Genomic DNA, 26,122 nt, shown 5'->3' with positions numbered 1-26,122 from the left:
GCAGACAGGGAGTAAAGGTAAAATAGGAATTTATTGAATGGGCAATGAGTGGAGACTCCAGGTACACTGGAAACTTGTAGCTGGGAAGTCCTGAGAACAGCAGGTGAGTCTTGAGGTACTGAGGTGGAGAGCAGTTCAGAGATAGGCTGGAGCGCACAGAGCTCAGGTGGAGTACTTGTGCTGAGGGCACATGATGGTGGAGGCACTGGGGATCGACACTGGAGAAACAAAAACTAGATATTCTCTGATACTCAAAGGTAACACTGGTAATGGCCAACTCTACCACAAAGCAGCAGAAACAATCTGCCGACAAGTGCTCTGCAGTGCACAGTCTTTATGCTGGGCTTGATTGTGATGAGTCCCAGCTGTGATGGAGCTCCCAGCCACCAGGAGAACCAATCAACCTCTGCCAAAAAAGGACACACAGGAAACAAAGCCCACACCTCTCCACAGCACACAAGAAAGCCTCTTAGTTTTCCACCCCAGCACAAGAAGCCCATGTAGTTATATCCTTTGCACAATCATGTGTTCACAAAGCGGTGAACCTCTCTCCATCCTCGCTTGTGAACGACTGAGCCTTTCCATGATGCCCCCTCCTCTCTCAATCATGATACTATCACCTGTTACCAATCAACCTGAATGTTCCAAACAGGTGTTTTTGGAGCTTTCGATAGCGTCCCCAGTCTGTTGTTGCTCCTGTCTCAATTTGTTTGAAACATGTTGCTGCATCAAATTCAGAATAAACTGATATTTCCAAAAACTAATGAAGTTAATGAGGTCAAATATATTGTCTTTGTACTGTTTTTAATTGAGTTTATGTCTAAAAGGATAAACAAATTATTATTCTGTTTTGTGTTTTAGCAAATCTTTTGGAATCAGGGTTGTATATTGACTCAAACTGAATCAATTCTGAATAATCAGTGAATACATTTACAGCAGTGTACATAAATAACCTGCATTTGTGTGAAGAGCGTCTTCTGTTTGCTGTATTTTAGCTGGAAAGATTTTGCTGAGAGGTTTTTGGTAACAAGATACGAAGCAACAAATATCTCTGCTTTTGTGTGTAATTCAGCGAAGTGGCTCGATATATTTTGGGTTTGACATGTACGAGGTGACGCTCTTGTGAAATGGAAAGTGGAGATGGAGAAACACTGATGGAAAGCAGCATCTTGTGTGGTTTCTTACTGACATGGCTAAATATTGTAAATTCTGTGAGGTGAGCGGATGTTGGCTGGTTGTGTCAGAGTTAAATGTCAAACCACACTCTAATACACGCGCTCACTCTCGCACATACCACCAGGACCACCTGACAGGACATGTAAACACTCAGAACTACACGCACACACACAGAGCTCAGGCTGCCTCTTGCACTCTGTCTCTTGTCAGCTTGCATGCCCACCCCTCAGCCTTCACTCCACAACGACACAGGAAGCCAAAGGGTGACCCATTTCTACCAGAGGTTTTATTTTGTTTGGTCTTTGCACAGATGTCACGAGTGCAACGGAAATGCACTGCATATATAGACAATATATATATAGAGACAAGAGCAGCGACATTTATCACCGACCTCAATGATTTGCAGGAATCTAGAAATAGCAATCTGATAAATATTACACTAAATCAGTTATGCTTGTTTACACGTTTCTTTATGGTAGATCGTGAACCTGACCAGGTGCAGGTGTTTTGTGGGACGGATGCACTGTTTCTGAAATAATGCTGAATTGACCTCTTCAACAGCATGAAATCATTTCTGCAGATGTAAAAACGAGATTGACAAACAAACATTGGAGGCAAACCAGCTGCCTTACTTTTCACAGTAGATGGACTAAAATCATGGAATTTAATGCTTGAATGTTGCTGTAGAGTTGGTTAGTAATACGCTGAAACATCAGATTCGACTGTGCGAACACGAACGGACATCTATTAACACAACGTCTTGTCAATGCTCACATGCTCTGTAGTAAAGGTGATTTATTACACGACCAAAGCACATTTAAATCTCGTTTCTCTGCTTTCAGAATCACAGATCCGCCTGCAGGAATGAAGAATTTTTTACTTTGCCAAATTTTCTTTTTCTACTCTAAAATGATGTTACTAGTCAAAACTGCATTTTGTGTGTTTTTTTTTCAAAGACAGTGTCATAAATAACTGACAGTAGCATTTAGTTTAAAGTGATGTCTACTTGTAATGCTATTTCACATACATTCTCATACTAATGCAAATAAAGCGTGCTGAAACAAATAAAGCTGATGGTGAAGTACCTATGAGGAGTTCCACAGTATTGTACATGTTCAGCTATGAAAGTATGGTACATTATATTACATATGTATCAGCAAAATAATGAGCCAGCATTTCCATTCACAATACATTTCCTATAAACAGCATTCACAAGAGACTCTGGTTTTCTCTGACACCAGATTCTTAAGACCTGCTACATAAACTGATTAGAATTACGTACTTTTATAATTGATCAAATGGCTGTGTGTCATGTGAAAGGGGTCGGTGTAGATGTAGTAGCACAGAATTATCACCCAACTCTGCCGTTTCCCTTCAGCACTATGGAGCGTTTTCGTTCATTATTTTAGATTTCCGGCCCATGTCTTCACCTTTTTGGTTCAGGCTCTCTGCTCTTATTAAACTTATTTCCAGCAGCAGCAGCAGCAGCAGGCGGCTGAAAAAGCGCTCTGATAAAACCACTGTAAACCAACTGTCCAGCACTGAACAGCTGACAAGGTTAGTAATTAGTGGAGCATTTAGCAGCTAAAGAGACAGATGTTTCCTTTGGGAGCTGGTGGAGACAAAGAGTGAATATTGGACCACATCCAGAAATATTACTCAACATAAATGCCAGCATAGCTGAGTGTCTGTTGGATGTGTAAATACTCAATCAGTAAGGTTGCTTATGACACAAACACATTAAGTCTACAATGATGGCGCAGGCAGTCTTCCAGATAAATGACACATTTTTCAGATGGACTTATTGCTGAATGTTGTCTGTAGCTCTTTGAGGGTCAGATACCCTGTTTTACAAGGCTCCACAGGCATGGAAGAAGACCTGCACATGGCACTGGTCAAAGGCCAGGCTGCATAGCTACCGCCGGCATCCACCACAGGTATATCCACCTGTTGACTATCATGAGTTAGACTGGGAACATTCGGAGGGGGTGGAGGGGAGAAGGGGGGGCACATCTGGGAAGGGTGATGGAGAGGGAGGATGAGAAGAGGACAGGTCTGGTGATCCTCAGAAACCTCTTCCCCTTCTACACCCACGGCCTTTTTATCTTCCCTGTCCTCTTCATCTTCCATTCCGACGCCAAAGCCAGAGTCTGGGCTCTGCGGCTCCCTCTTCAAGCTTTCATAGCTTGGAAAGGTGGTGGTGGAAGGGCGAAGGGAGAGGTGAAGGTTGTGGCTGCCGTGCAGATTGTGGAGATCATCCTGATAGGTGAAGTAGGCGGGGTTGGGGTTAGTTCGAGCTGAGCTGCTGGAGGAGCTGCACAAGAAGTAGCCCATGTTAGAGAAGCCAGACGAAGAAGAGGAGGAATTGTCAGCGACCCCGCTGGTGTCTGAGCCGGCCGAGGAGCAGCTCTTGGAGTGAAGCAGGGCGCAGGTGGAGCTGGAGGAGGGAGAGGTGGAGGGGACCACGTCAGAGCTTTTGCACAACTCAACCGTGGAGATGTGGTCGTGTGGCTGGGCTGTGAAGAATGATTCAGGAGCTGACAGAGGATTCAGCCATTTCTGTGGAAATAGAAAGAGAGATTCAGAGCAGGAAATACATCTGATGCATGTCATGAACGTCCCGACGACGTGAGACTCAATGTTCATTTCTGATTTTCAGAAGGTGCTATTTATGTGAGTGCGTGCTTGAGTTTGTTTATCAGTGTTGGTTGAAAAAAAGCACCAGACCAACCACACCCAGAGGCCTGTCCTTTCGCAATTTACAAATTTAAACTTGAAATTTTAAAATGTTCCGAATCTGGGACAGACTGTGGCCGCAACTCTGTCTTTTTTACTGGCAATCAGTGGTGAGCGGGGAGTGACACACCCTCACTTCTAACCTGAACCAGAACTGCAAGCTGAAAATAAGCAAGGAGGTCATGCAACGGCGGAGGGGCCCCGAACAGCAAAGGCTCTGCCTCCTTTAACACCTGCAGTCAGTCAAAACTCTCTATGTGGCCAGATATAGTTGCAAAAAGACTTTATGTCTGAGGAGAACATTTATTTTCACCTTTAGATTTCCTCCATGGACAGAGTGGAGCGTGTGGAAGTATTTCGAAGGGTTTGGCACTGACTTCTCTTTGTGGAGGGGGCTACAGCAACCAGGGACCATTAGACTGAAACAGCAAATGGGAACCTTTGATTAGACACACTGCATTCAAACACACACACACACACACACACACAAACACACACACAACCACAACCAAACAAGCTAACGTTATATTCACCCCTTGTTCCCGCAAATCCTGCAAAGGACCAGCATTACGAATATGAGACCCAAGCTGAACATCACTCCACACATCATCACTGATGTCTGATCCAGAGGCCACTCTGAAACAGAGAGCAGACATTAAAATGTGTAAAATGCATATAAATATTTTTGGTTCATCTTCAAATCCTTCACCCTCAATCAAAATCAGCTTTATTGGCCAAGCATGTGTACACGTACAAAGCATTTGCCTCTGGTGTTTCTCTGCTTTCAATGTACTTACACAGAACCATACAGCTAAAAACAAGGACAACAAAGCTGACAAAGGTAAACCTAAACATTTAACCACTATGCATACATACATATTTACATATAAAACACTCCACTACATGTACGCTACATTTACAGCATCTCACCATTAAAACTTGTTCAAACCTGCCTTTTCTGCAAGAGACTTATAAAACTTCTGCATTCAATTACAATGAAGCCACTCAAGATGTTGTTTTTTTTGTGGTTGGTTGGTTTGGGGTCATTTTGGGATCCCAAAAACAACATCTATTTCCTTGTAAAATGTGAACTTTAATCCAGCTGGGACCGACACAATAAAAAGCCTGTGAGCTGTTTTATTAGCCACTCACAAAACCTGGAATTGCAAAGTGCTGTCACCTTTATTCTTTGATTCTGCCACGTCTGCTGCTCCTACCCAGGATGTTGCTGGACTCCAGTCGCTCCAGTGGCTATTAGGCTTGTCAGTGGGATAGACCCTCACCCTGACCTCGCAGTGCCCCCTCAGTTGCCAAGAAGGCAGTCTTAGCTTTAATTCTTTTGTGGACAGAATGGTGGCCTCCTGATAACACATAAAATTCAGCATCACAGTATTAGGGTCAAGGAAGTCAAAATCGATGTTGATACATCTCGTGCTATAAATCACCTAAATGCCAGTATCAGGCCCAATTGTGGTGAAAAAGTCACTTTGAAGGTATTCTTAATGGTATTTTAGAGTTTGCCATTTCCTGGAAAATGATAAATAAATGATGTGACTCCTCCTGCACTCGAAAGAGGACGCTCATTTTGCATCCAATAAAGCACTTTCTGAACTTTCACTGATTTTGGTGAAACTGGTTCATATTTGAACTGAGAAAGTATTTTCTGGTTTTCTTATGTGCTACAGCTGATGTGCCTCAGCTTAACTCAACAGCACAGCAAATAGCTTTACTTGTTGCTGAAGTACCCGCTGACTGCTAACTAAAGCGAACGCAGCCTGAGACTGACTGAGGCCGGTTTGACGCCACCATGAGGGTCATTTTTGTGGTTTTGAGTGACATGTCGCGCGGTGAGGTTGCAGATGGCAGCCAGCTGAATACCCGTCGCCTCATCCCTCCACTTCCAAGAACCTACGGTCACCGCGAACCTTGTGAAAAATGTGAAAGGTGATCTCTCATAGATCATAGTGATGAACCTACATCAACCTCGGCTTTACAGGGCTTATAATGAGTTACAGCTCATTGTCATTGGGGGCATGTTAGCTTGTTGGTGTTAGCATTTAGTTCGATGCACTGCTGTGCTTACGGGGAAAAGCTCGCATGGTTCTTGGCTCTCGGCTCTTGTTAATTTGTGCCAATGATGCACTATTAAGCTCACATAATATGTTATGAAAAAGAGTAGTACTGTAAATATGAGTTGATTTCTATAAAATGTCCATCTGTGCATGGACGTGTGTTGCCGCCCACCTTCCATGTCTGCTTTTTCTGTTTGATTTGAACTTGGAAGTCAACGGATTTGATGAAGTTAGAGTGTGGACTTCCTGCACTCCACGATATCCACGTCTCATTGGCAGTGCTGTTGACACTGGGAACACCTGGAGGATGCATTTTGACTGCATGCACAAGCACACACACGCACACACACACACACGGAAGGAAAAGTGTGCAATTAAGTCATTCCTGCTGCTTTGAAAGGTTTTTATTTCTGTGTATATTAATATTAACATGAATGAGAAATTATGTCAAATGTCTTATATACCTGGATCTGTAAATACGTTTTCAGGGGCAGCTAAAAACAGTTAACTGGGGAAGTAAAGGTCACTTACTGTTACTAATTGGCTTGTAGTTTGTGAGGTTCTCCACCAACACGCCATCACACTCCATGCTGATGTAAGGCATGACTTCAAAAGGGTTGAATGTCTGGTGGGACCCATAATTTAATCAATCATGGTGGATCATTGTTATAGATTCAGTTTGCATTTCAACGTTTTCAGAGGTTCTTATGAATGATGTGTGTTCATGACTTACTTTATTAACAAAGGTAAAACTGCAGCCTGGAGGAGAGCCTCCGTGCTGCTCCAGCTTGCAGGTTCGACTGAGTTAGAAAAGAACAAAAATACCATTAACTGCTGCAGATTTGACCGACTGATGAGGCGGCTATTTTCATCTCCAAAGCCCAAAGCGAAAGCCTTTTTTCTCTTCCTGGAATCACCAAGGAAAAGGCAGCAAATTCTATCCATAACATTTTGGCAAGCAGTGATGAGTATTCTAACAGCTTACATCATTTGGCTGAGAAGTCTCACGTTGTTCACAGGGACCCTCGTTCTCTTCACACCAGAGATCAAACAGTTCACACCAGGAGCCACCGGAGAGCCGATCCATGTGCAGCTGACATCGCTGACGAAGTCATTTACGCAGGAGAGTCCTTGATTAACAGACATAACCACAGACAAAGAGAGAGATTAGGAAGGTGTCTGTTCTGATGGATGTTGTTGGAGCAGCGATCTGTAATGAAAATGTAGTGTTATTATCTTCTATCACTTGCGCCTAAAGGACAGTAACATAGAGACCATTTCAGCTCTGAACATACTCAATTATACCTTGTGAGCCTTTATGAGAGTGGGCTGCATCCACCGAAAGCAGCGCCGCCAGGACGTATAAGGACCACGGCATCTCCGTGGCCATGACCACAATACGACTGTGGACAGAGAGGATCAGTACATATTGTGCATTAGAACAAGACTCTGAATCAGCAGCTTTAAACATATGAATGTGAAACTTTAAACTTGCATGTTTTATCCAAAATTGAAACTGAGAAATATGTGTAAATATGTAAATCTTAAAACATTTTTTCCTCCCCATGGTAACTGGGTGGCTTGAGAACAGTTATCCAAACAAGTTTTTACCAATATGAAAACGTTTTTTTTTTTTTTTTTTTTTTCTCTTATGGAGAGAAACTCATTTCTGAAACCTGGCCGTTGAAACCGCGTCAGCCAATCACCATCAGCGCTATGTACTTTTGAGAGTGAGAAAACAACACTAGATCCACACCGAGCAAAAAACTCATCCTGAGAAGAGCAGTTATAAGTGAAAGTTGACTGAAGGCGCTGGCACCTGCTGCGGCACCACAGGGAACTTATTATGTATGTGCTATAATAAGATAATTGGGAAGTGTTGTCACGAGCCAAATATTTTCCCATATGGTCACACATTTTGTCACCAGTTTGAGTCATCGGGCGTTGCTGCTTTTACAGTTAAAGTCTGAACTGAGTGCGACTTCTCATGAAAAGTGCAGATGTGTCACCGTAATTGATGCATTGATGTACGGAGGACACAAAACCACTTGTTCTGCATAAGAAAACCTATGTAATATCATCTAAAAGCAATAAAACGGCAGGTGTGAAAAAACACTGTAAAAAAAATGACGCTGTGCTATGTCCATGTGTTAAAATGTTAGAATATATAGACTCAAGTTATTTTGGAATATCATCAGTAGAAAAGTGATACAGTACCTCATGAGTCCCAGTCAGTGAAGGTAGCGCAGGGTTCCTGAGAGGAAACACATTGTCGTCCCCTCTGCCGGACTGACGAGTTCAGAAGGTTTCCTTTTCTTATGTCTGTTTCTGTCCCTCTTTCTTTCTACTTGCACATCTCTCTCTCTCTCTCTCTCTCTCTCTCTCTCTCTCTCTCTCTCTCTCTCTCTCTCTCTCTCTCTTTCTGTCATTCATTCCTCAGTCTCCCCATTCTAACCTCTCTCTCTTCTTTAAAGTGCCCAGTGACATTTTCCATTTGTAACCACAGCCTGTGTCTGGGGCTTACAGGAAGCTTCGCGAAGTTGTGTGTGATAGTGAGAGAGGATGGGCCCGGGTGGGGGATGGGGGTGTGAGTGAGGGGGGCGGTTGTAGAGTGGTGCACCTCCTCCTGTTCACCAGCAGCAGCTACCTGGACCTCATCACAGGTTTTAAGATAATTACACTGAAAAGAAGAAATACCAAGCACACCACATCCGCTTTCAATCACAACGTAAAGTGGGTTGTATAAAGAGACTCTCGCACGCTGTCCTATGAAGTGGTTTATGTCAATGAAACTCAGCTTTAAATGACAATTCAGAGAATTAAAGATGCTAAAGCCACTAGATTTAGAATCACATGGTTACTTAAGATGCAAACACACACATACACGAAGTTGCACAGTGCCAAAACCACTGCTGTTAGAGCCGTAACCACGGCAGGTATACAGACACACGCGCGCACACACACACATACGTACATATGTTGTACTCTAGTGCTTCTATTGAGGGAAGGTTGAAAATTAAAGCAGCAGCCTACGTTTTGCTCTTTGCTCAAAGGTCACCCAACATTTAATTTCTGTGGCCACAGGCCTCAAGCGATTTCCTCTGATTGTCAGTTAGATTGTCCATTTCAACCCGTTACCTTACTTTGTCTCAAATGCAAGACCCCTCGTCATGAGAGCAGACTAATGCGTGAGGGGCTATATAAAAAGTACTTGGGGGGTGTTTGGGTCAGAAAAGCAGGGAAAGAAAAAGGCTTACGGCGAAAAGCACGTTTGAAGGCAAGAGAATCAACATTTGATTTTTGCCTTTGCGTGCAAGAGCTACTGGAAAAAAAAAAAAAAAAAAATCCCTGTGTGTGCTCCTATTTTTTTTTTCGGACCGTCCCCAATCACCATGCTGCAGATGGAGAGTGCAGAATAAGGGGTAGCAGAGAAACTTTTGTACAAGTATATTTTCACCAAGTTACACTCCAACCTGTATAGTCTAATGCCAACGTGTGTGTGTGCAGCAGGTATGATGCAGTAAACACAATAGGTAAGATCAGTTTGTTCATCTCAATCTTAAAAGTTCAGCGAAGGGCCATTGTGCAACACTCATCCACGCAGTACATACACGCACGAACCACAACGCATTCACACATACAGCAACAAATGTCGCAACACATGTTTGAACTCAGCGCCTGAGTGGGCTCAGACCTGCAGCAGGCCAGACAGTGATCTGAAGCAGCCCCCGCTAGTTCCTGCTGTGACTCCGGTGTCAGCATCAGCTAGCAGTGGTAACAGGAGAGACATGGGCAGGGGAGGGCTGAAACGTGTGCAGGAGGTGCAGGAGGAAGAAGAGCATATAGCTCTAAGCGAAAGGTCAAAGTCCGCCGTGCCTGAGGCGGGAAGCTGCTGCGAAGACCACAGTGATGTTTGTGCTCGGAAGGAAGGCAACAAGAAACCATTCTCCATCAACAGACCACAAAGATCAGGGTGGGGGGTGGGGGGGTGGGGTGCTCAGTGGGGAGGAGGTGAGAACAGTAACTTGTAACTCTAGTTAAAAAAACACATGATGCAAGAGGCATCACACTTAATGTAGTGCCAAAAAAAGAGAAAAAAAACCCAGCTGACAGAGAGTGAAGACATCAGAATGCTCCGCTCGATCTCACACTGTTCACTGACTCCTCTGATGGAGAAGTCATAAACTTCACATGTGTACAGTTCTTGGAAACAGGGGCCAGCATTGACTCAGCTTAGTACCCTGTGGTGCAACATGCTGCACATTAACCTTCTATATGATTCATGTAGAGTCCCATTAATGTGTCGCCTTGCTGAGGACACGCCTGGTCTGGAGACTGTATTGATGGTTGCGCAGTGTTTTTTTTTTTTCTAATTGCTCATGTTAGCAGGCTAATACTGCTCACACTGTCAATGCTAACTTGCTGGTGTTTATCAGGAATAATGATTACCAGGCTGACCATTTCAGTTTAGCGTGTTAGCATTAGCGTGTTACATAAACTAACCATATACTTGGCAGCAGTGCTGGATGGATATCTGCTGCTGCACACTGCAACAGAGAAATGCGGTGTGCAAATAAAAGAGGTGACATGCAAACCTGAATAGGGATGTTGGCTATTTTTCAGTGTCTCTTTATAGATCATTTGGCAGGATGTGAGAAGCCTTTTAACTGACGACATCAGCTTCATGTGAGAGTGAACAGGTGAGTTTGATCTGCTGTCTGTAGATCAGTGCTGAATGAACACCTCAGCTGGGGCTTATTTGGGTCGATTATTGTGCATTGTCGAATAATTGTGCAATTTCATGCAGTCCCCTTGATCTCCCTTATCTAAGAACGGATCACATCACTTCTACAAATACTCTTTATGTATATATAGGTCTGACTTGAGAAGAGAGGCTGCAGGTAGCGACAAAGAGCAGGTTTCGGTGGTTTCTGCTGAAACCACCTCCATTCTGCTGCCTTTACACATCTCATGGAGAAATAAATAACCCTTTCATGCTGGTAGCATTCAGCACTTTAGGTTCTTTAGTTTTAGTTAGTGTGGGTGAGTTGTGTGTTTAATGTGCCCTAAATTTTCAACAGTGCTTGAGGAGAAGAAAAAGCATCTCGATGAACCAAGTTCACCTGTCATTTTTTTTCCTGGCTTTATACTAAATCTCACACATAATATTGTTGCCACCGTGCCGTTACACCCAACTGATTAGATTTTGGTTTAGCCTAAACCAAATTTGATATCACATGTGTTTTATCTAACCAATAATCTTTTTTGTGGTGTTTCATCTTTACCCTTCATCTTGATTGTTTATTGTTAAGCAGCAATCTTATGACATTCATGGTTGCAAATCACACTTTATTTTAGTACTTCCAAAGAAACCAAAGGTGTGAATCACAAGGGCGGTGTGCATCTTGTGGTCTCAGGAAAGGAAGCAGAAGCTCATTTTGTGGTGCCCTTTTTTTCCATTTCCTTCAGTACCTTGCTGAGCTTCTGGTTCATGATGTTTCTCTCTGTCCACTGGACTGCAGACGAGCCACAAAGAAGCATGTTATGAAGAGTGAAAGATAGCAAAAATCCATCAGAACAAACAGACCAGACAGAGAAACAGGGAAGGACGAGGGGGACAGGAGGAAAAAGAGTGCCTACCCATTTCATCTGTCTTGTGACCGTACCAGAGATGAGGGTCGGCAGGCCAGGCAGTCAGAGAGTGGCTGATGTAGGACTCACTGGTGAGGGATTTCCATGTTAAAGGAGCACCTGGAGGCCGCGAGGTCAACGGGGTACAGAGGAAAAAGTGTGAAAAGTTACATAAAATTCAAGAAGAGTAAGAAATTACAGCCATGCCGGGTCTGCACTTCAAATAAATGCATGAACATGCTGACATTGTTGCATTGACATATATCAATGCAACAATGCTACAATGCTTTTTTTTTTTTTTGGTTTTTAAATTTAGTTGAGGTACAAAGTTCACCATCTTAGCGTGACGTGCTAACATGTTAGCATTTGGTAATTAGCACTAAACACAAAGTTTGCTCAGGCTGATGGGAATATCAGTACATATTTATAAACCAAAGTGTTGAACAAAATCATATTCTGACATGATGATAGTGACACGATGGGTTGTAAATTCATCCTCAAGAGGATGTGAGTGAGTGACTGACTGATGCTCTAGCGAGGACAAAAATCCCAAATGGAGGAGGAAGAGGAGAGCAAGTGTTTCAGGTACAATTCCAAAAAAGTTGGTATAAAACATGAACAAATCAGAATGTGATCATTTTTTTATCCTTTTTGACAAATATTGAAAACAGCACAAAGACAATATCTTGAATGTTTCACCCCATCAGCTTCATTGATTTTTGTAGATTTTTTGAAGACAGCTGAATGCCAGCTAGACAAGGTCAAACACCTGTTAGTGAGTCGCACAGTGCAGCGTGTGAGCAACGTTCACGGCTGAATTATTCAGCAGGATAACACAGACTCTGTTTCAGCTCCTCAGGATTCACTCGATTTACTACCAGTGTTGTCCGTGTGGCCGCTGCCTGTGAAATGTTAATGTCATGTTAGCTTAACAATGTATTGACAGCAGTTAGCAGCAGTTCCATTAGAACTGTCAATATCACCAAAGCAGTACTCTGAACAAAACTATTATATTGAATACTACATGTGAAATAGCCACAAAATTTAACCTATAGGATTTGTGTACATGATTCATGTATGAATTTTGTATGAATTTTGCATGACTTTCAAACTAATGTGCAGCTTCAGTCTAAGGCCATTCCCATCAATAGTGGCTGATTTCTTCAGGGAGGCAGATATCAAGCACACTCCTGCACTCCTCGCTACAAGACACCATTGTGCTCAAGGGCAGGCTCTCAGCTAACGTTATGTTCTGCAGTTCACTTCAGGTTACAAACAATAAAATGTACAGTGACAACAACATATAAAAATATGTAATCATGATGGTAGTGATTCCTGCTCTGAAACAAGTGTAAAGCCTGCACAGCCTGATCCTGAGGTGGTCTTTTATCCTGCACTTGTTTGATCATTTAAGAGTGTCTGCTACAGACCTCAGGACACTGGGAGGAGTGAACAGAGACTGGATGTGGATGCACAGACCTGGAAATATGTTGGTGCGAAGACAGTGGCCCAAGCTTTGGTAGCTGTGGGTTGATGAAAAGGCTGATCCGGTATCAGCGTAGTGAGGCAGCAACAGGGGCAGCACCTGAGGGCTTTGTACTGTCCTCAGCTAGAGCACAACATGTTCAGAGGAAATCATCACTAGCAAAAACAACACATTGTTAACACGCAGCAGCAGCAGCAGCAGCAGCAACAACAAAAAAAGCGGTTCTCACCTGCGTCTTTGCTGGTTCTCTGTCTTTTCGGCCAATTGAGGTCATACTGAGATAAACTGCTGGAGAGGTGGGTCAAAACGAAAGGTGTTACATTTCTGAAGAATGTCACGCAAGACACCCGAGAGCATTACATCAGGTGTCACCTCTGGACAGGAAGGAGAGGAAAAAATAAGATCAAAACGGTGACATTTTAGAATAAATGATCAGATAACACCTTGATGTGGAAAAACACAGTGAAGCGCACACGTCCACTCATTCATTTTACACAATCACTGTGGTGTTTTTTGCTCTTCGCTGTCATAATATTTGTCTGGCTTTACTGACAATAGTGAGGCAGAAATCGAGGAAAGCGTTTAGAAGAATGGTTCGTCACATGATGTCAAGGCTTATTTTGATATCCTGACAGTAAAACGTGAAATGCTGAGTTTTCAAGCGACAGCAGATATGTGAGATCAGTGTGTACAGGTCATGGATGGTGGAACATTAGGACACACAGCACCTCTGTGTGTCTTCATTTTATTTGGGACCAATTGTCATGTTTTGCTTACAGCTGCTTTAACTGATGAAAATACGTTCAAAATCATCTGTACACAACTTGCTCACCACATATAGCTTTAATTCAACGGGGGAAACTTGTTCCAGTGTCACATCAGGTCTCTGATTTTGGGGCGATGTATCAGCCGTTAAAAGTCTGTCAGATTCCAGGATGACTTCAGGGAGAGACAGAGGCTTTGTCAGGCTGCTGCTGCTGCCTCTAATACTGAATATTACAAAGAGAAAAAATCTATTCAGATTAGTGAGAGCTGTATGATGAGGAGGGCAGCGGAGTCTTCACTGCATGCTGATGTATTTCTCATCTTTCATTGCATCACTTTGAAAGCTAATGTTCATTTCTGGGTTTTTTAGAGATCCCTCTATCAAGCTCAGGTCTCTTTTGGAGGCTCCCTTTGTAATTCAGACTGGTCCCATAAAAAATACTCCAGTTCGGTTGAAAAGAAATTGACAGGAAAAAATTATCCTTTTCCTCAACTTTATTTCACAATTGTATGCCATTTATTGTGTTCTTTGTTATAATACCACACACAAATGTCAACTGGCTAAAACAATATAAAACATAACTTCCACAGTATTTCATTATTTATATTATGTACATGCACTCGTTTATTCAGAGGCAAAAAAATCTCAGGCCTTCGCTCGCTCTCAAGTGCACTTTCTATCCGTCTTCCTTGCTGGTTGAGAGGCCATTCCAATGAGGATCCTTCAGCTCCTGTTTGCCAGGTCGACTCGAAGATACATCGACTTCTTGATTTGTACAGGTTTGTATTTGTATTGTAAGCGTCGTGGGGTAAAATGACTCAAAGCGAAACGAAAACAGCAACACTTCAACAGCTTCTCCTCGGCCTCATTCTGCAGCATGTGGGGAAGCTGATGGCATGCTGGTGTTGAATGTGCATGAAGCTCATTGGTGTTAAACACTCCAAGCTGGATTCATGAAAAGAATCTCAACACTACGGTTATCTTAGCTCCACTGCAATGGATGATTGCAACTCAGTGGTGGAAGCATGCCCCGATCCATGCGTTTTTCCCATCTGTGATTCTTCCCACCTACTGTACATAACTACCACCGTTCAGCTTCCAGCCCATTTACAAGTGCCAGGATTGTCTTTTGCCTGAATTTGACGTGTTGCCAGTATTCTTTTGATGCTTTTCTGGAAACTCAGATGTGATGGATGTGTGACAGGAACAAAACAAGGGATCGGGAGCACAATTGGAGGATTTACTTCCAAGAACTTTGTCCAAGTTCATGCCCATATTCATGAAACACTATCTACAATACTTGTGGGGTTCGATTTAAAACTGGAAGTTTAAGAACAAGCGAAATCTCCTCCTCTGCCACAATCGACTGAATATTACACAGAGAGAGTGGTTTGGACATGAAATCTTATTTCTACAACTCTGTTGGTACATTAGAATGATTTACAGTATTGATGGAGGCACGAGTGAGCTCGGCAGCACTCATGACAAAACTGCAGATATGGATTATACAAGAGTTACAAAAAGCAAAGGTCGTGTTGACAGCAGAGTTCTAGGATCATCGGCTATGCATTAGAAATGCATGAATATTTCTTGAAGACAGGTAAAATGAAGATCTTGCTGAACTTTTGTTGTTTAAAATAGAAAGAAAGGAAAGAAAAATAGGCTCACTCGCCACCTGTGTAGTAGCATAATAATACTCAAAACTGGATTCTTATTGGAGTGGTCCTTCAGGTGTTGCCTGCCTCCTGTTTGTAACCTCCATCAGTTCAGGCTGCTCAGGCGGGAAAGAGGCCAGCTCTCCTCTCTATGTGGGGGCAAACTTCTTGGCCTGTGCCCTTACCCGCTTCTCATAGTCCATCCTGTTCTGACTGAGACACAAAAACACAAAGAGATAAAGACAAAGATAACATATGGACGTATAAAGCACTGAAAGAACAGGAAACATGTCTTTCTTCTTTTGTGTTGTGACTTGTCCAACAACTCAAGTGGTCAAAGCAGACACACTTACCAATAAATCGTGTAAGCCTCTGCTTGTGCTGGGTCTTGAATGTTCGGCTCATTCAGCAGCTCCTGGATACCCAACAGGATCTGAAAACACAGTCAGACTGCAGTGAGTGTGACAGTCTGTTGGTTATGTGAACCTCTGCTGGCTGTGTGTTCATGTCTTCACAGCAGTTAAATCTCCTGGATCCATTCAATACAAAAGTGTTGCGTTCAGGGACTGCACCGCACAATTACAAGTCATAATTAGGTCATGACTGCATATGAAGCACTGGTACACAAGTTGACAAGTAACCCAGCCACCGCCGCTGCTGATGAGACAGGGACTGTCGAGCAGAGTTTTCACTGTAAATGAAAACTGAAACTTCAACGAAAACAAGCAAGAAAACAGAAATCGATGTAAACTGAAACTTAAGAAAAATGATACCGTTAAAAAAAAAAAGAAGCTCAAACTGAACTGACACGATATTGCCTGGTTACAAAACTAATTAAAATGAATTAAAATAAAATGAACACATTGCTTTTTTAGCAATGACGCATCAAAGGTTTATTTATTGTCATTTTTCGACAAAAAGTTGAACAATGAAATGCAAGTAGCCCTCCATGCTACATGTACATTGAAAATATATACAAACATCTGAATTAGAAGCATTTATTTCAACCTAAAACGACTGTAAAGCTAAAAATAAAGCTTTCTGGGAATCTAAAATGAACAAACGGGCTCTGAAAGCTAGAAATAAAATGAAATCTAAACGTTAAAACTGAAAGTGACTCAAAATTCAAAGCTTTTCTAATCTTGCTGTAGAGATGTGAGTGTTCAGACCTGTTTGATGGTGATAGCAGGCCTCCAGTCTTTGTCCTCCTCCAGGATGGACAGACACACGGTGCCGGATGGGTAGACATTCGGGTGGAATATTGGTGGCTCAAACTTGCCTGGGTGATTGAAAAGAAAGTCGGCACTTTAAAGCTTGAAGCAAGCCTGACGTGGCAAAATTGAAGATTTCAATCACAAATATAATGTAGGCAATGTAGAAAACCGTCATTACCTGACACTTTTCACTCATCATGTCTAAAACACAAGAGGATCTGTGAAAGTGCTGTTGTTTTGTCATTTTTCTTTTCCATGACAGAGACTACATTTTCCCTCACTAAACTCACTGAGGTTTTCGTTAAAGAGTGGAACAGTAGCACTGCACTGTGATGCTCGACTGTAGCATCATTCAACTTTACCAGTCAGGGTATTATATACTAACTATTATGCAAAAATATAGATTAAAAGACACTGTCATCTTTTGCTTGGGGTCATTGTTTACACACGGCGGTGTGCTGACTGGGCCTCGAAGACCGTCAGCGCTGCCAAATCTCTTATTTCCTGCGCTTTTCCTGTTTCATCAAGTATGTACCAAGTGTGTAGGGGTACTCACATTTGGGTGGTGAGGAAGGGTAGTCATCTTTGAACAGCATTCTGAGTTTGTAGAGTCCTCCCTCCCACAAGGTCTAATGGCAGAATAAAGAAGTAAAAACTGCTTTAACACAGTCGCTGAGAAAACATCAAAGGACCACACAAAAGGAACGATACACGAATGACCTTCAAAACACCGGCGTATTTCAACGGGGAGCCACAGTCAAAAGAAATGTGGCCCAGTTATCACACTGAAAGCAAAATTCGACTTTCATCCTTTGCCTGTCTCTGTGTGGCGACCAAAGCTGTTTTTGCTGCATGCTTTTCTTAAATAAGAAGGAAACACATGGAGGTGTAACATAAACTGCCCGCTATATACCCAGGGGTTGCATCTTTATGTTGTTCTTGGCTAGGTCGAAACAGGACGTGGGCAATAAACTGACTTCATTACTTGAAGTAATTACAGTAAAAAAATAGTCATTTTATAAGCCATGTGGTCTGGCCTTTATTACAAATGCATGGCACAGAGATTTCTGAATGAGCTTTGATGTGTGTTACTTAATTTGCAGCCATACACATGCCATAATAGCACACAATCTGCCATTACACTCATTCTGAATGCAGGTGTGCAAGCAGATGATAACATGGCATGAAGGTAGCTGCTGCCTGCAGCTGGCTGTGTGTCAGCAGGTAACTTACTCCTTTCTTCCCCGGAATGGCGCACTCCCAGTTCATCAGATTCATGGTTCCATCAGGATTCTTAGTAGGCACAGCAACAAAACCCTGTGTGGTTTACATGAGATGGACATCATCACTGGACAGCCTGAGGTCTAGTTGGCTGAAGTGTGATCTACTTTGTGCCAGTGGCACTCAGAAAAGTTAGAAAACAAATCAATGAAATCAAAGAAACATGGGGCAAACGGGTGACTAAGGATCACCATCCTGCTGCTTACAAATGGGTGGTCTTTTCTCCAGGCTTTGCGCTCCTGGGACAGTCTGCTCAGAGCGATGCCAGACATTGCTGCTCATCAACGCCTCCCTGTGGAAATACAAACCAAAACAGATTAATTATTCAATCCAAGCTGCTCACAGGCTAGTAACGTCGTCTCAGTGGATTATTCTGCACATTCCAATGACATCTTGGCCGTTTACGAGATACCACTGACATCGACGTTACTTGTTTACGCGACCGGTGGAAATTAAACGGGTAATGTAGCCACTAAAATCCGCTAAAACGGAACAAAATCTACCACCCTCACAAACGACACATGGCATCCTTTCTGCTGAACTTACCTCTTAGTTTAGTTGGCTAAATATCAGAATTACTTGGGTTTGAAGGCTAACGTTAGCTTGACGACTTCGCTAACGGTAACGTTGCTGCTGTTGACGGCGACCGAAATAACACACCCTTCGACGGTCACAACCTCAACTACTGGACCAGTTAGAGCGAAAATGACCAAACCAAAAGAAACTTTGATTTAATCAGCATTCCCCAAACACTCTAATCGACATATATTTGTGTTATTTTTGGACAATTCATCACAGTTGTGTAAAACAATGTGACTCGTAACACCGTTTCAACAGCTAGCCTATCGCAAGAAGGACCCCAATTTGTTTATTTCGGTAGGACCTTCAGGCAGTTTACGGGACAACCGAATGACACACGTCAGAGATTGTCGGCCATCTTTGTTGTGGCATTCAACTGGGTAGTTAACGCCTTCGGATGATTCAATCATTTTGAACCGTGTCTCCTAATTGAATCAACGTTCACTCCCCCTTTTTACTTTGTTTACTTATTTATTTTTCACATCAACCTGGCTGGTATTTATAATATCTAGGTAGTATACGTTATATGTGTGCATTAGAATTAAATGCTATTTAAGCAGGTGGGACTCTCTACAGTTAAAAGACTTTAGTTTATTAATCACAGCAACATCACATGAATGATGTGAGTGAATACATACAACTACACAACATGCACATCAGTGAAATTATTTCTTCCGTGTTTAACCCATCCTGGTAAGTCCTTGCTCCGTGGCAGAGCAGGAGTGGTGGGCTGCCAGTTTCTTCTTGTCACCATTGGTCAGGTGGTTTGGTTTTAGAGTGTGTGTGTGTGTGTGTGTATTTGGGGGGGGGGGGTATGGAGGATGCAGGTGAACACAGGGAGAACAAGCAAACTCCACACAGAAAGGCCCCTTTTCAGCAGCAGGCACCAAAGACATGGTGGAGGACACGCCCACAGCGCCCTACGTGGGAATCAAACCCAGGACCTTCTAGCTGTGAGGCGACAGTGTTACCGGTGGCAGTGTGCCACCATGCCACCGGTGTTCCACTGGTCAGTGGGGACAATTCAGGGAAAGTCAAAATGAAAATCAAATTCAGAGTGGAAGTCATGAAAAATGCAGTCTTATCATTTTTACCAGCTTTGAATTTATTGATAATGTTTTCACAAAGATACAATGGTGTGTTATAATGCTACAATGGGTTGATCTACAGTTATGTGTAATACAGGCTTCGGAAAAGAACAATGTTGAAAGATTTTCATCTGCCCAAATACATTAACTACTGCAGCAGTACCTTTGCCAAACACTTTACATATGCTTTTCATTTGCAGGTTATCTGGAATCAGTTGCAACTCCAGCTTACAGTACATTAGCATTGAAAAGTTTGCTATGTTCATGAATGTATAGAATGGATTGATTTAAACTTTAGACTATTGCATGCAATGTGAACATTGAGGTTATTGCCAGTTTCTATAACGACGTTACAGTTTTGTGCATATGGCTTGTGCGTCAGTTAGTGAGGGTCAGAAGCTAAACAGACACCAATAAAGGTGCTGTCAGGCACAGAGTGGGAGATTTGAGTTGTTTTATGCAATACATTCCCCTGCAGACAGTAGTCCACAACTCGTGAAGAATTGTTCAAAATGACGTATTCGTTCTCTTTTGCCCAGTGGTAACGCTTGTCTGTTCTGGTCTCTTCAGTTTTCTTTTTACCTCAGTGGAACATAGTAACAGCTGACATCGTAAACTATTGTTAAGATAACTCAATAATCACTATGTTGACCAATTCAAAGATGTGCCAAATTTCTTCAACCAAAAGATGGTGATGCAGTTTGTTAGAAGAGCACAGCTTCCACTTCAGTCTTCTAAGCCACTCTCAAAATGGGACTTTTGCTCAGCAATTTAGATGATTTTTTTCCACATTAGTGCACATTTCCAGTCCCCTATGAGCTGAATACTGAACATTGTACGGCATAAACTTTGTTTTGAAAATCGGGCATCTTGCCAGACACCTCAAATCAAGCACAGGAACCGGACTGAACTGGTTTTGATTTCCTCTGCGTCAGCATCCTAAATTTTTTTTTTTTTTTTTTTTTTTTTGTGTGTGTGTTGTGTCTCAGCAAAAGCTGCAGTCTTTTTGCAGGCCTATTGTCAGCTTCACTTTTCCAACCCCAGAAGAAAATGTTACTGCATTGTAACTTTGCAAAGGATAAAAATGCTATAAAGTGAAAGTACAATAGCAAAACATTTCGACTTTGTGTCAAAACCAGCAAAAAACCAGAGGAAAAAGACTAACATTGTTTCTCATAACCCCATTGATTGTGAGGGAGATGTGGTTAACCAGTACTTCTTTCGTCTATGTATTTTGCCCTTTTGTCTCCATGGATCCTCCAACACAGCTAAATATTTACATTCCTGGTTACTGAGTAAGAGAGTTTTTCCTCCATATGAGCGAGACATATTGTAAAGCGAAAGATGTGACCCCCCCCCATATGTAGCATAAGAGAACCTCAAATATCCATTTATTGTAGCATCTGTAAACGAATTCATCAGCACATCCAGAGTCCCATGATAGCAATATCAATGAACAAACAAAGCCTATCATGTTATTTCAGCATAGTGTAAACTCTTCTAAAATATGCAGCATTTCTGTAATGGAAACTGAGATAATTTGCATAGTTCAATAAAGATTTTCATTAAAGGTTTATGGTGAAAACGTGTAACTGTTACGTCATTAATTAGGCTTCTTAACAAGCTCACTGCACACAGCCATAAACAGCCTGTACTATCTCCTCAGTAATAGAAGAGACTGAGTTTTATGGTCTTGATCTATCACCCTTATTGGCAGTAAACACATTGCATCCCCTCACATCCTTGCTTGTAGTCGTTCACTGCCTTTCCTCTTTCACTCCTTCTTTCCCTCTCCCTCTGAGATGATAAGATCTGGAGATGCCCTTTTAAACCATTCAGACCAGGAGCCGTCATAAACACACACCCCAGGGTGCCCCAGCAGGTGAGCAGCTAGAACAACATGACACGCCGTGACGCCAGACCCACAGGTAGTCCAGAGCGGCTGCTCCAGGTCCACCCCGGCCTCTCTGAACAGCCTGGACAGGTCCTCATTTCCCAGCTCCTTTCCAGAAGTGTCCATGAAAGAAGTGAATGGCATGTTGATGGCCCCGGGGAAATGGCCCGGCAGCGTGTCTATGAGGGTGAGACAGACGATTTTACACAATGACGACTTTGTGCTTTGAACAAAAAACAAACAAACAAACAAAAACAACTAGATTTCTTCTGGTGCTTTCAGCCACATCTACTGGCCTTCATCAGAGGATGGTTTGATTAATTATCATGGAGGCGGCTCAGTCCATGACAGTTACATCATCTCTCTGACAACTTCTCAGTAATATCAGTAATTTTGATTAATCGCTGGAGAACAAAATGTAAATAATGACAAATTCTATTTATTACATACAATAGACATGAAAGCAATCATGCATGTCCTATGGGTGGAACCAGTGATGTATTTTGCAGCCTACATCTTTTAAGCTGTCCACTTGTTGCATCTTTCCCTGTGAACAGATCTTGATGATAGAAACCTAAGACAAGCAAAGTTCACTGAAACAGGTCTCTAGTTTTACACCTTGCCGTCCTGCTCACCATCTCTGGGCTCTGGCTCAGTGCCCCTGAACCTCCCTGCTGACCGGGCATCGACCACCTGCACCTGCCCGCTCCTGACGTTCTCAAGCACGTCTTCGTAGCTCTTCACGTGCGACTGATTGGCAGTCGCCCTGAACTCTCTCCCCTCCGGCTTGGACCACTCAGAGGTCACCGGATAGCCGTCGGCCAGCCAGTTTTTGAAGCCACCGTCTAGCACCGACACCAGATTGTGTCCGAACAGCCGGAACATCCACCACACCCGAGGCGCGCTGTACGACCCAAAGTCGCTGGTGTCGTACACGACGACGTGCGTGTCGTTCCCGATGCCCAGACCCCCGACATACTGCGAGAAGTGTCCGGGAGCAGGCAGCATGTGATCGAACGCAGAGGTCTTGTCAGAGCACTCGTCTATGTCAAAGAACGAGGAGCCCGGTATGTGCTTCTGCGCGAACTCAGCCCTCGCGTCGCGCTTCGTTTTCGGGAGGTACCACGACGTGTCAAGAATGCGAAGCTTCGGCCCGATGAGGTTGTTTCTGATGGCATCGGCCAGCCACTGACCCGTCACCATAGCCCTGCTCCGCGCCGCCATGATGAAGAGGCAGCACGATATGCAGAGTGAGGCGTTCAGGACGACTGCGCCCTTGAAGGACGACGTGGAAAGTTCATGGAAATGCTCAAAAAACACAAGGCAGGGTGCACATCCTCACACGTTTTTAATAAGAAGCCATTGTGAACATGAAAAAATAGATTTATTTAAAATCACATATTCAAACTCATTGAATATATATGTATATATATATATATATGTATATTTTTTAACAAGATAAACTGAAGTAGAAGCAAAGGCACACAAGTAGTGCATTTAGAAAAGTGGACTCTTCCAAGTCCTCCAAGGCTCGTCTTCACAAAGTGCACTTCACCTAAAGCACCAGCAGGGTGCGACATTCACACACATTTCTTGAAAGGTCCACAGAGGGAAGGCACTGGAGAAGGAGAAAGCTCTCCAATATTCAGGATTTAGGTGGAATTCTCATCTCATGGGAGCTAGAAAACAAAATATAAGGTTCTTGCAGAGATGATAGCTGTATTCAAATAATGGGGGAACCTACTTCTATGCTGCCAACAAACAGTCCGTCATCTATAGCGTGGTTTCACATTTAAAATAAAGCTTAGTGTTACATCCACCTGCAAATCCTCTAACAAGCTTCCACTAGCATTTCTGTGTGCACAGCGTAAATTTAAGGGTTAAATCTCTGCTCATTTCTGAGATCAAAGTATCTCTTGTTAAGGTTAAATTACAATGAACCAATGAGTGAATCAGCCAATCATATAAAGTGAATTCAGCTTTGTCACATCTTGGTCATACTCAAAGCTTGCTCTTGGCCTCGGAGGCGACATGCTCTGGCGGAGCCTTGGTGAACCACTCATACCAGGATCCATCATACACAGAGGCCTCAGGGGCACCGCACAGATGGGCAGCCAGTGCCACGTGACAGGCGGTCACACCGGAGCCACAGGATCCACAGACTGGCTTATTCAGGTCCACCAGTGACTTCTCGAAGAACTCCTTCAGCTTCTCCGTGGAGAGCATCATGCCATCCTCATCGAGAAAGTCGAAGAAAGGCATGCATTTGGAGCCAGGTATGTGACCCGGCTGGACACCTGCAGGACAATGACAAAGTAGTTTAACTCTTTGCACACACCTGTATTACAGTAAAATATGTCTCATTGGTTCTTGCTGTAAATGATGGGATCCAACATGGACGCAACATGCTGTGCTTAAGTTACAGTTTTCACTCCACATGAGAGTGTTTCAGATGGAAACACTTGATGTCACGTATTCCCATGCACCAATCAGGATTTAGCAACATTTGTATAGAAGCAAGTTGGTTTCATTAATAATTTGAGTTTGACATTGATCATTTGACAGCCTGCAGTTGCATACCTTTTGTGTGCATGTGAAAAAGAACTGCACACACCTAATTGAATGTGCTAGTTCGCAAAATAGCAGCTAAGGATGTGCTTGTCCAAAGGTAAAATGTGTCTATTGCTTATTTAGTGATGACTATTTAATGTTAAAGAAATACACAAGGCATTATGTCAGAAATCAAACACTTTCTGACCTCAGCTGTTGATTTGAACAAATGCTTCTTCACATGTGCTTGTTATAAACACTGACGTTTGCATAAATACCTTCCTTTGAACAAATTAAATCCCAACAAATCACTTCTGTTTGATCGCTCATACATGGACAATACTAGAAGTCAATCCCTTTAGTAAACATTACCTTTGAGACTTTGAGAGTCTATCAGATCAGCCTGATGTTTATAACCTTGCTGCACCCTGATAAGAATCTTTTTAATCACTGTTTTGGAGGGTTTGTGAGGACTGCTTCTCTTTGCTTTAGCAGCTGTCGTGCGTTTGCCATAATGTATCTTGATATTTGAACCCCCTCAGTGCATGCAGCAGTGATTCTGTTGCACCAACAGTTCTGGCAGTCAGCTGACTGCTGATCATGTCTGCAGGCCAATGTGAGGTTTACACTCTGTCTTGAAAAGCTGCTTGATTGTCAGGTCTCTGTGGAAGCTGACACACAGTTCATTTAGATGAATGACACATCTGTGCAGCTGCCCTGGAAGTAAAATTACTTCTGCCTGCAATGTACAACTGGACAAAATAAGAAAAAATGAACATAATAAAAAAAAGGTTCTTAACTTTGAAGTTAACAGGCAGCCTTGGAACAATCACTATAATTAATAACAATGAATTCATAATGGCAGAAGAAAAACCTACAATTCAGGTTACCTACAAGTTTGCAAAGAGTCTTGAAAATGATGAATTTGGAGGTTTAAAATACTGGAGTGCAGACATGTTAAATGTAAGACTCACCCTCTCTTGGTTCTGGCTCTATTCCGCGGAACCTCCCATAGGGCCTCACATCTACCACCTGCAGCTCCTGGGTTGAGATGTTCTTTGTGATCTCCTCAAAAGACTTCACCCAGGACGAGTTCTTCACGGTGGCGGTGAAGCGGGCTGGCTCAGGCTTGGTGTACGTCCCTGAGACCGGATGGCCCTCCTTGACCCAGTTCCTAAAGCCCCCGTTCAGCACCGACACTTGAGGATGGCCAAAAAAGCGGAACATCCACCAAACCCTGGAGCAGGTGAATGCCCCAAAGTCACTGGCGTCGTAAACCACCACGTGGCTGTCATTCCCGATCCCCAAATTCCCAACGTAATCGGCGAAAAACTTTTCGGATGGTAGCATGTGATCAAACTTCGAGGATCTGTCCGCGCACTCGTCGATGTCGAAAAACGACGCCCCTGGGATGTGACTCCTTGCAAATTCCTTCTTGCCGTCCCGGTTCATCATCGGCAGATACCAGGACGAGTCCAGGATCCGCAAACGCGGTCCGACAAGGTTGCGATTGACCATGTTTGCAAGCCATTTGGCAGAGACGAGAGCTTGGGTCTGCATTCCCATGTTGACACCAGCCAGTGCAGCTGTCCTTAACTCACCCAGCCTTATCTACGAAGCTCTGCTTGCGGAACGAGGAAACGGCACAGCACCTCCACCAACCGGTTAGGAGTGTGGATGGTAGGGATGAGCGGGTACACCACTATCTGCATCTATATCTGTATCTGTTCAACTATCTAAATTATCTGTATCCGTATCTGTATTCGGAGTGGGCGTGGTTTAAGCGGGAATGGGTGGAGCTTAAATTGGTACATTATTGTAAGTCTGAAATTGATATGGATTGATCAGAAGTTGCTATATTTATTGTTTATTTGAAAACTATTTACAGAACAGCTCTGTCTTGTCAAATGCACCACGTACGTTACGAAACAAGTTCACCAAGTAACTTTAAATATCATACAAACCGAAATAGAGGCGAGCTGAACAAAACCTAA

General features: G+C 43.1%; 4 protein-coding genes across 4 annotated transcripts; all 4 read right to left on the bottom strand.

Moving 5' to 3' along the window:
- Positions 1–1,449: 1,449 nt before the first annotated feature.
- il2rb (interleukin 2 receptor, beta) lies at positions 1,450–8,314 on the bottom strand. The gene is made up of 10 exons (XM_076752829.1): positions 8,202–8,314; positions 7,290–7,387; positions 6,970–7,114; positions 6,718–6,784; positions 6,516–6,609; positions 6,157–6,302; positions 5,093–5,273; positions 4,446–4,548; positions 4,226–4,331; positions 1,450–3,735 (listed from the first exon to the last, which is right to left on the bottom strand). Exons 1-10 carry the CDS (start codon positions 8,204–8,206, stop codon positions 2,968–2,970), a joined length of 1,713 nt encoding a protein of 570 aa, XP_076608944.1. The 5' UTR covers positions 8,207–8,314; the 3' UTR covers positions 1,450–2,967.
- Positions 8,315–14,343: 6,029 nt separating this feature from the next.
- On the bottom strand, positions 14,344–18,902 carry LOC143334359 (SUMO-conjugating enzyme UBC9-like). Its single transcript, XM_076753129.1, has 7 exons — positions 18,564–18,902; positions 18,224–18,309; positions 17,970–18,053; positions 17,293–17,365; positions 16,692–16,801; positions 15,876–15,955; positions 14,344–15,735 (listed from the first exon to the last, which is right to left on the bottom strand). The coding sequence occupies exons 2-7, from the start codon at positions 18,287–18,289 to the stop codon at positions 15,672–15,674; spliced, it is 477 nt and encodes a 158-aa protein (XP_076609244.1). The 5' UTR covers positions 18,290–18,309; positions 18,564–18,902; the 3' UTR covers positions 14,344–15,671.
- A 1,756-nt stretch (positions 18,903–20,658) lies between these two features.
- Positions 20,659–22,854, bottom strand: LOC143333924 (3-mercaptopyruvate sulfurtransferase-like). The gene is made up of 2 exons (XM_076752309.1): positions 22,214–22,854; positions 20,659–21,757 (listed from the first exon to the last, which is right to left on the bottom strand). The coding sequence occupies exons 1-2, from the start codon at positions 22,800–22,802 to the stop codon at positions 21,459–21,461; spliced, it is 888 nt and encodes a 295-aa protein (XP_076608424.1). The 5' UTR covers positions 22,803–22,854; the 3' UTR covers positions 20,659–21,458.
- A 54-nt stretch (positions 22,855–22,908) lies between these two features.
- On the bottom strand, positions 22,909–25,814 carry LOC143333925 (thiosulfate sulfurtransferase-like). Its single transcript, XM_076752310.1, has 2 exons — positions 25,103–25,814; positions 22,909–23,875 (listed from the first exon to the last, which is right to left on the bottom strand). Exons 1-2 carry the CDS (start codon positions 25,692–25,694, stop codon positions 23,580–23,582), a joined length of 888 nt encoding a protein of 295 aa, XP_076608425.1. The 5' UTR covers positions 25,695–25,814; the 3' UTR covers positions 22,909–23,579.
- Between the last annotated feature and the right edge of the window lie 308 nt (positions 25,815–26,122).

The sequence above is a fragment of the Chaetodon auriga genome, chromosome 16 (assembly GCF_051107435.1).
Source record: "Chaetodon auriga isolate fChaAug3 chromosome 16, fChaAug3.hap1, whole genome shotgun sequence".
Lineage (NCBI taxonomy): Eukaryota > Metazoa > Chordata > Actinopteri > Chaetodontiformes > Chaetodontidae > Chaetodon > Chaetodon auriga.
This window is presented reverse-complemented; position numbering and strand designations above follow the sequence as displayed.

Bases quoted from the DNA above. Each gene is read 5' to 3' on its own strand.
- LOC143333924 (XM_076752309.1), bottom strand. From the start codon at position 22,802: ATGGCGGCGCGGAGCAGGGCTATGGTGACGGGTCAGTGGCTGGCCGAT. The intron at 21,758-22,213 runs GTGAGCAGGACG...TCACCCTCATAG, and splicing joins TGAGCCAGAGCCCAGAGATG to ACACGCTGCCGGGCCATTTC.
- LOC143334359 (XM_076753129.1), bottom strand. From the start codon at position 18,289: ATGTCTGGCATCGCTCTGAGCAGACTGTCCCAGGAGCGCAAAGCCTGG. The intron at 17,366-17,969 runs GTAAGTTACCTG...TTCTGCCATTAG, and splicing joins CCATTCCGGGGAAGAAAGGA to ACCTTGTGGGAGGGAGGACT. The intron at 15,956-16,691 runs GTCTGAACACTC...CTGTGTTTTCAG, and splicing joins CTGCTATCACCATCAAACAG to ATCCTGTTGGGTATCCAGGA.
- LOC143333925 (XM_076752310.1), bottom strand. From the start codon at position 25,694: ATGGGAATGCAGACCCAAGCTCTCGTCTCTGCCAAATGGCTTGCAAAC. The intron at 23,876-25,102 runs GTGAGTCTTACA...ATTGTCCTGCAG, and splicing joins AGAGCCAGAACCAAGAGAGG to GTGTCCAGCCGGGTCACATA.
- il2rb (XM_076752829.1), bottom strand. The intron at 6,610-6,717 runs GTAAGTCATGAA...GGGTCCCACCAG, and splicing joins GTTTTACCTTTGTTAATAAA to ACATTCAACCCTTTTGAAGT. The intron at 4,549-5,092 runs GTGACAGCACTT...TCTCTGTTTCAG, and splicing joins GGCAGAATCAAAGAATAAAG to AGTGGCCTCTGGATCAGACA.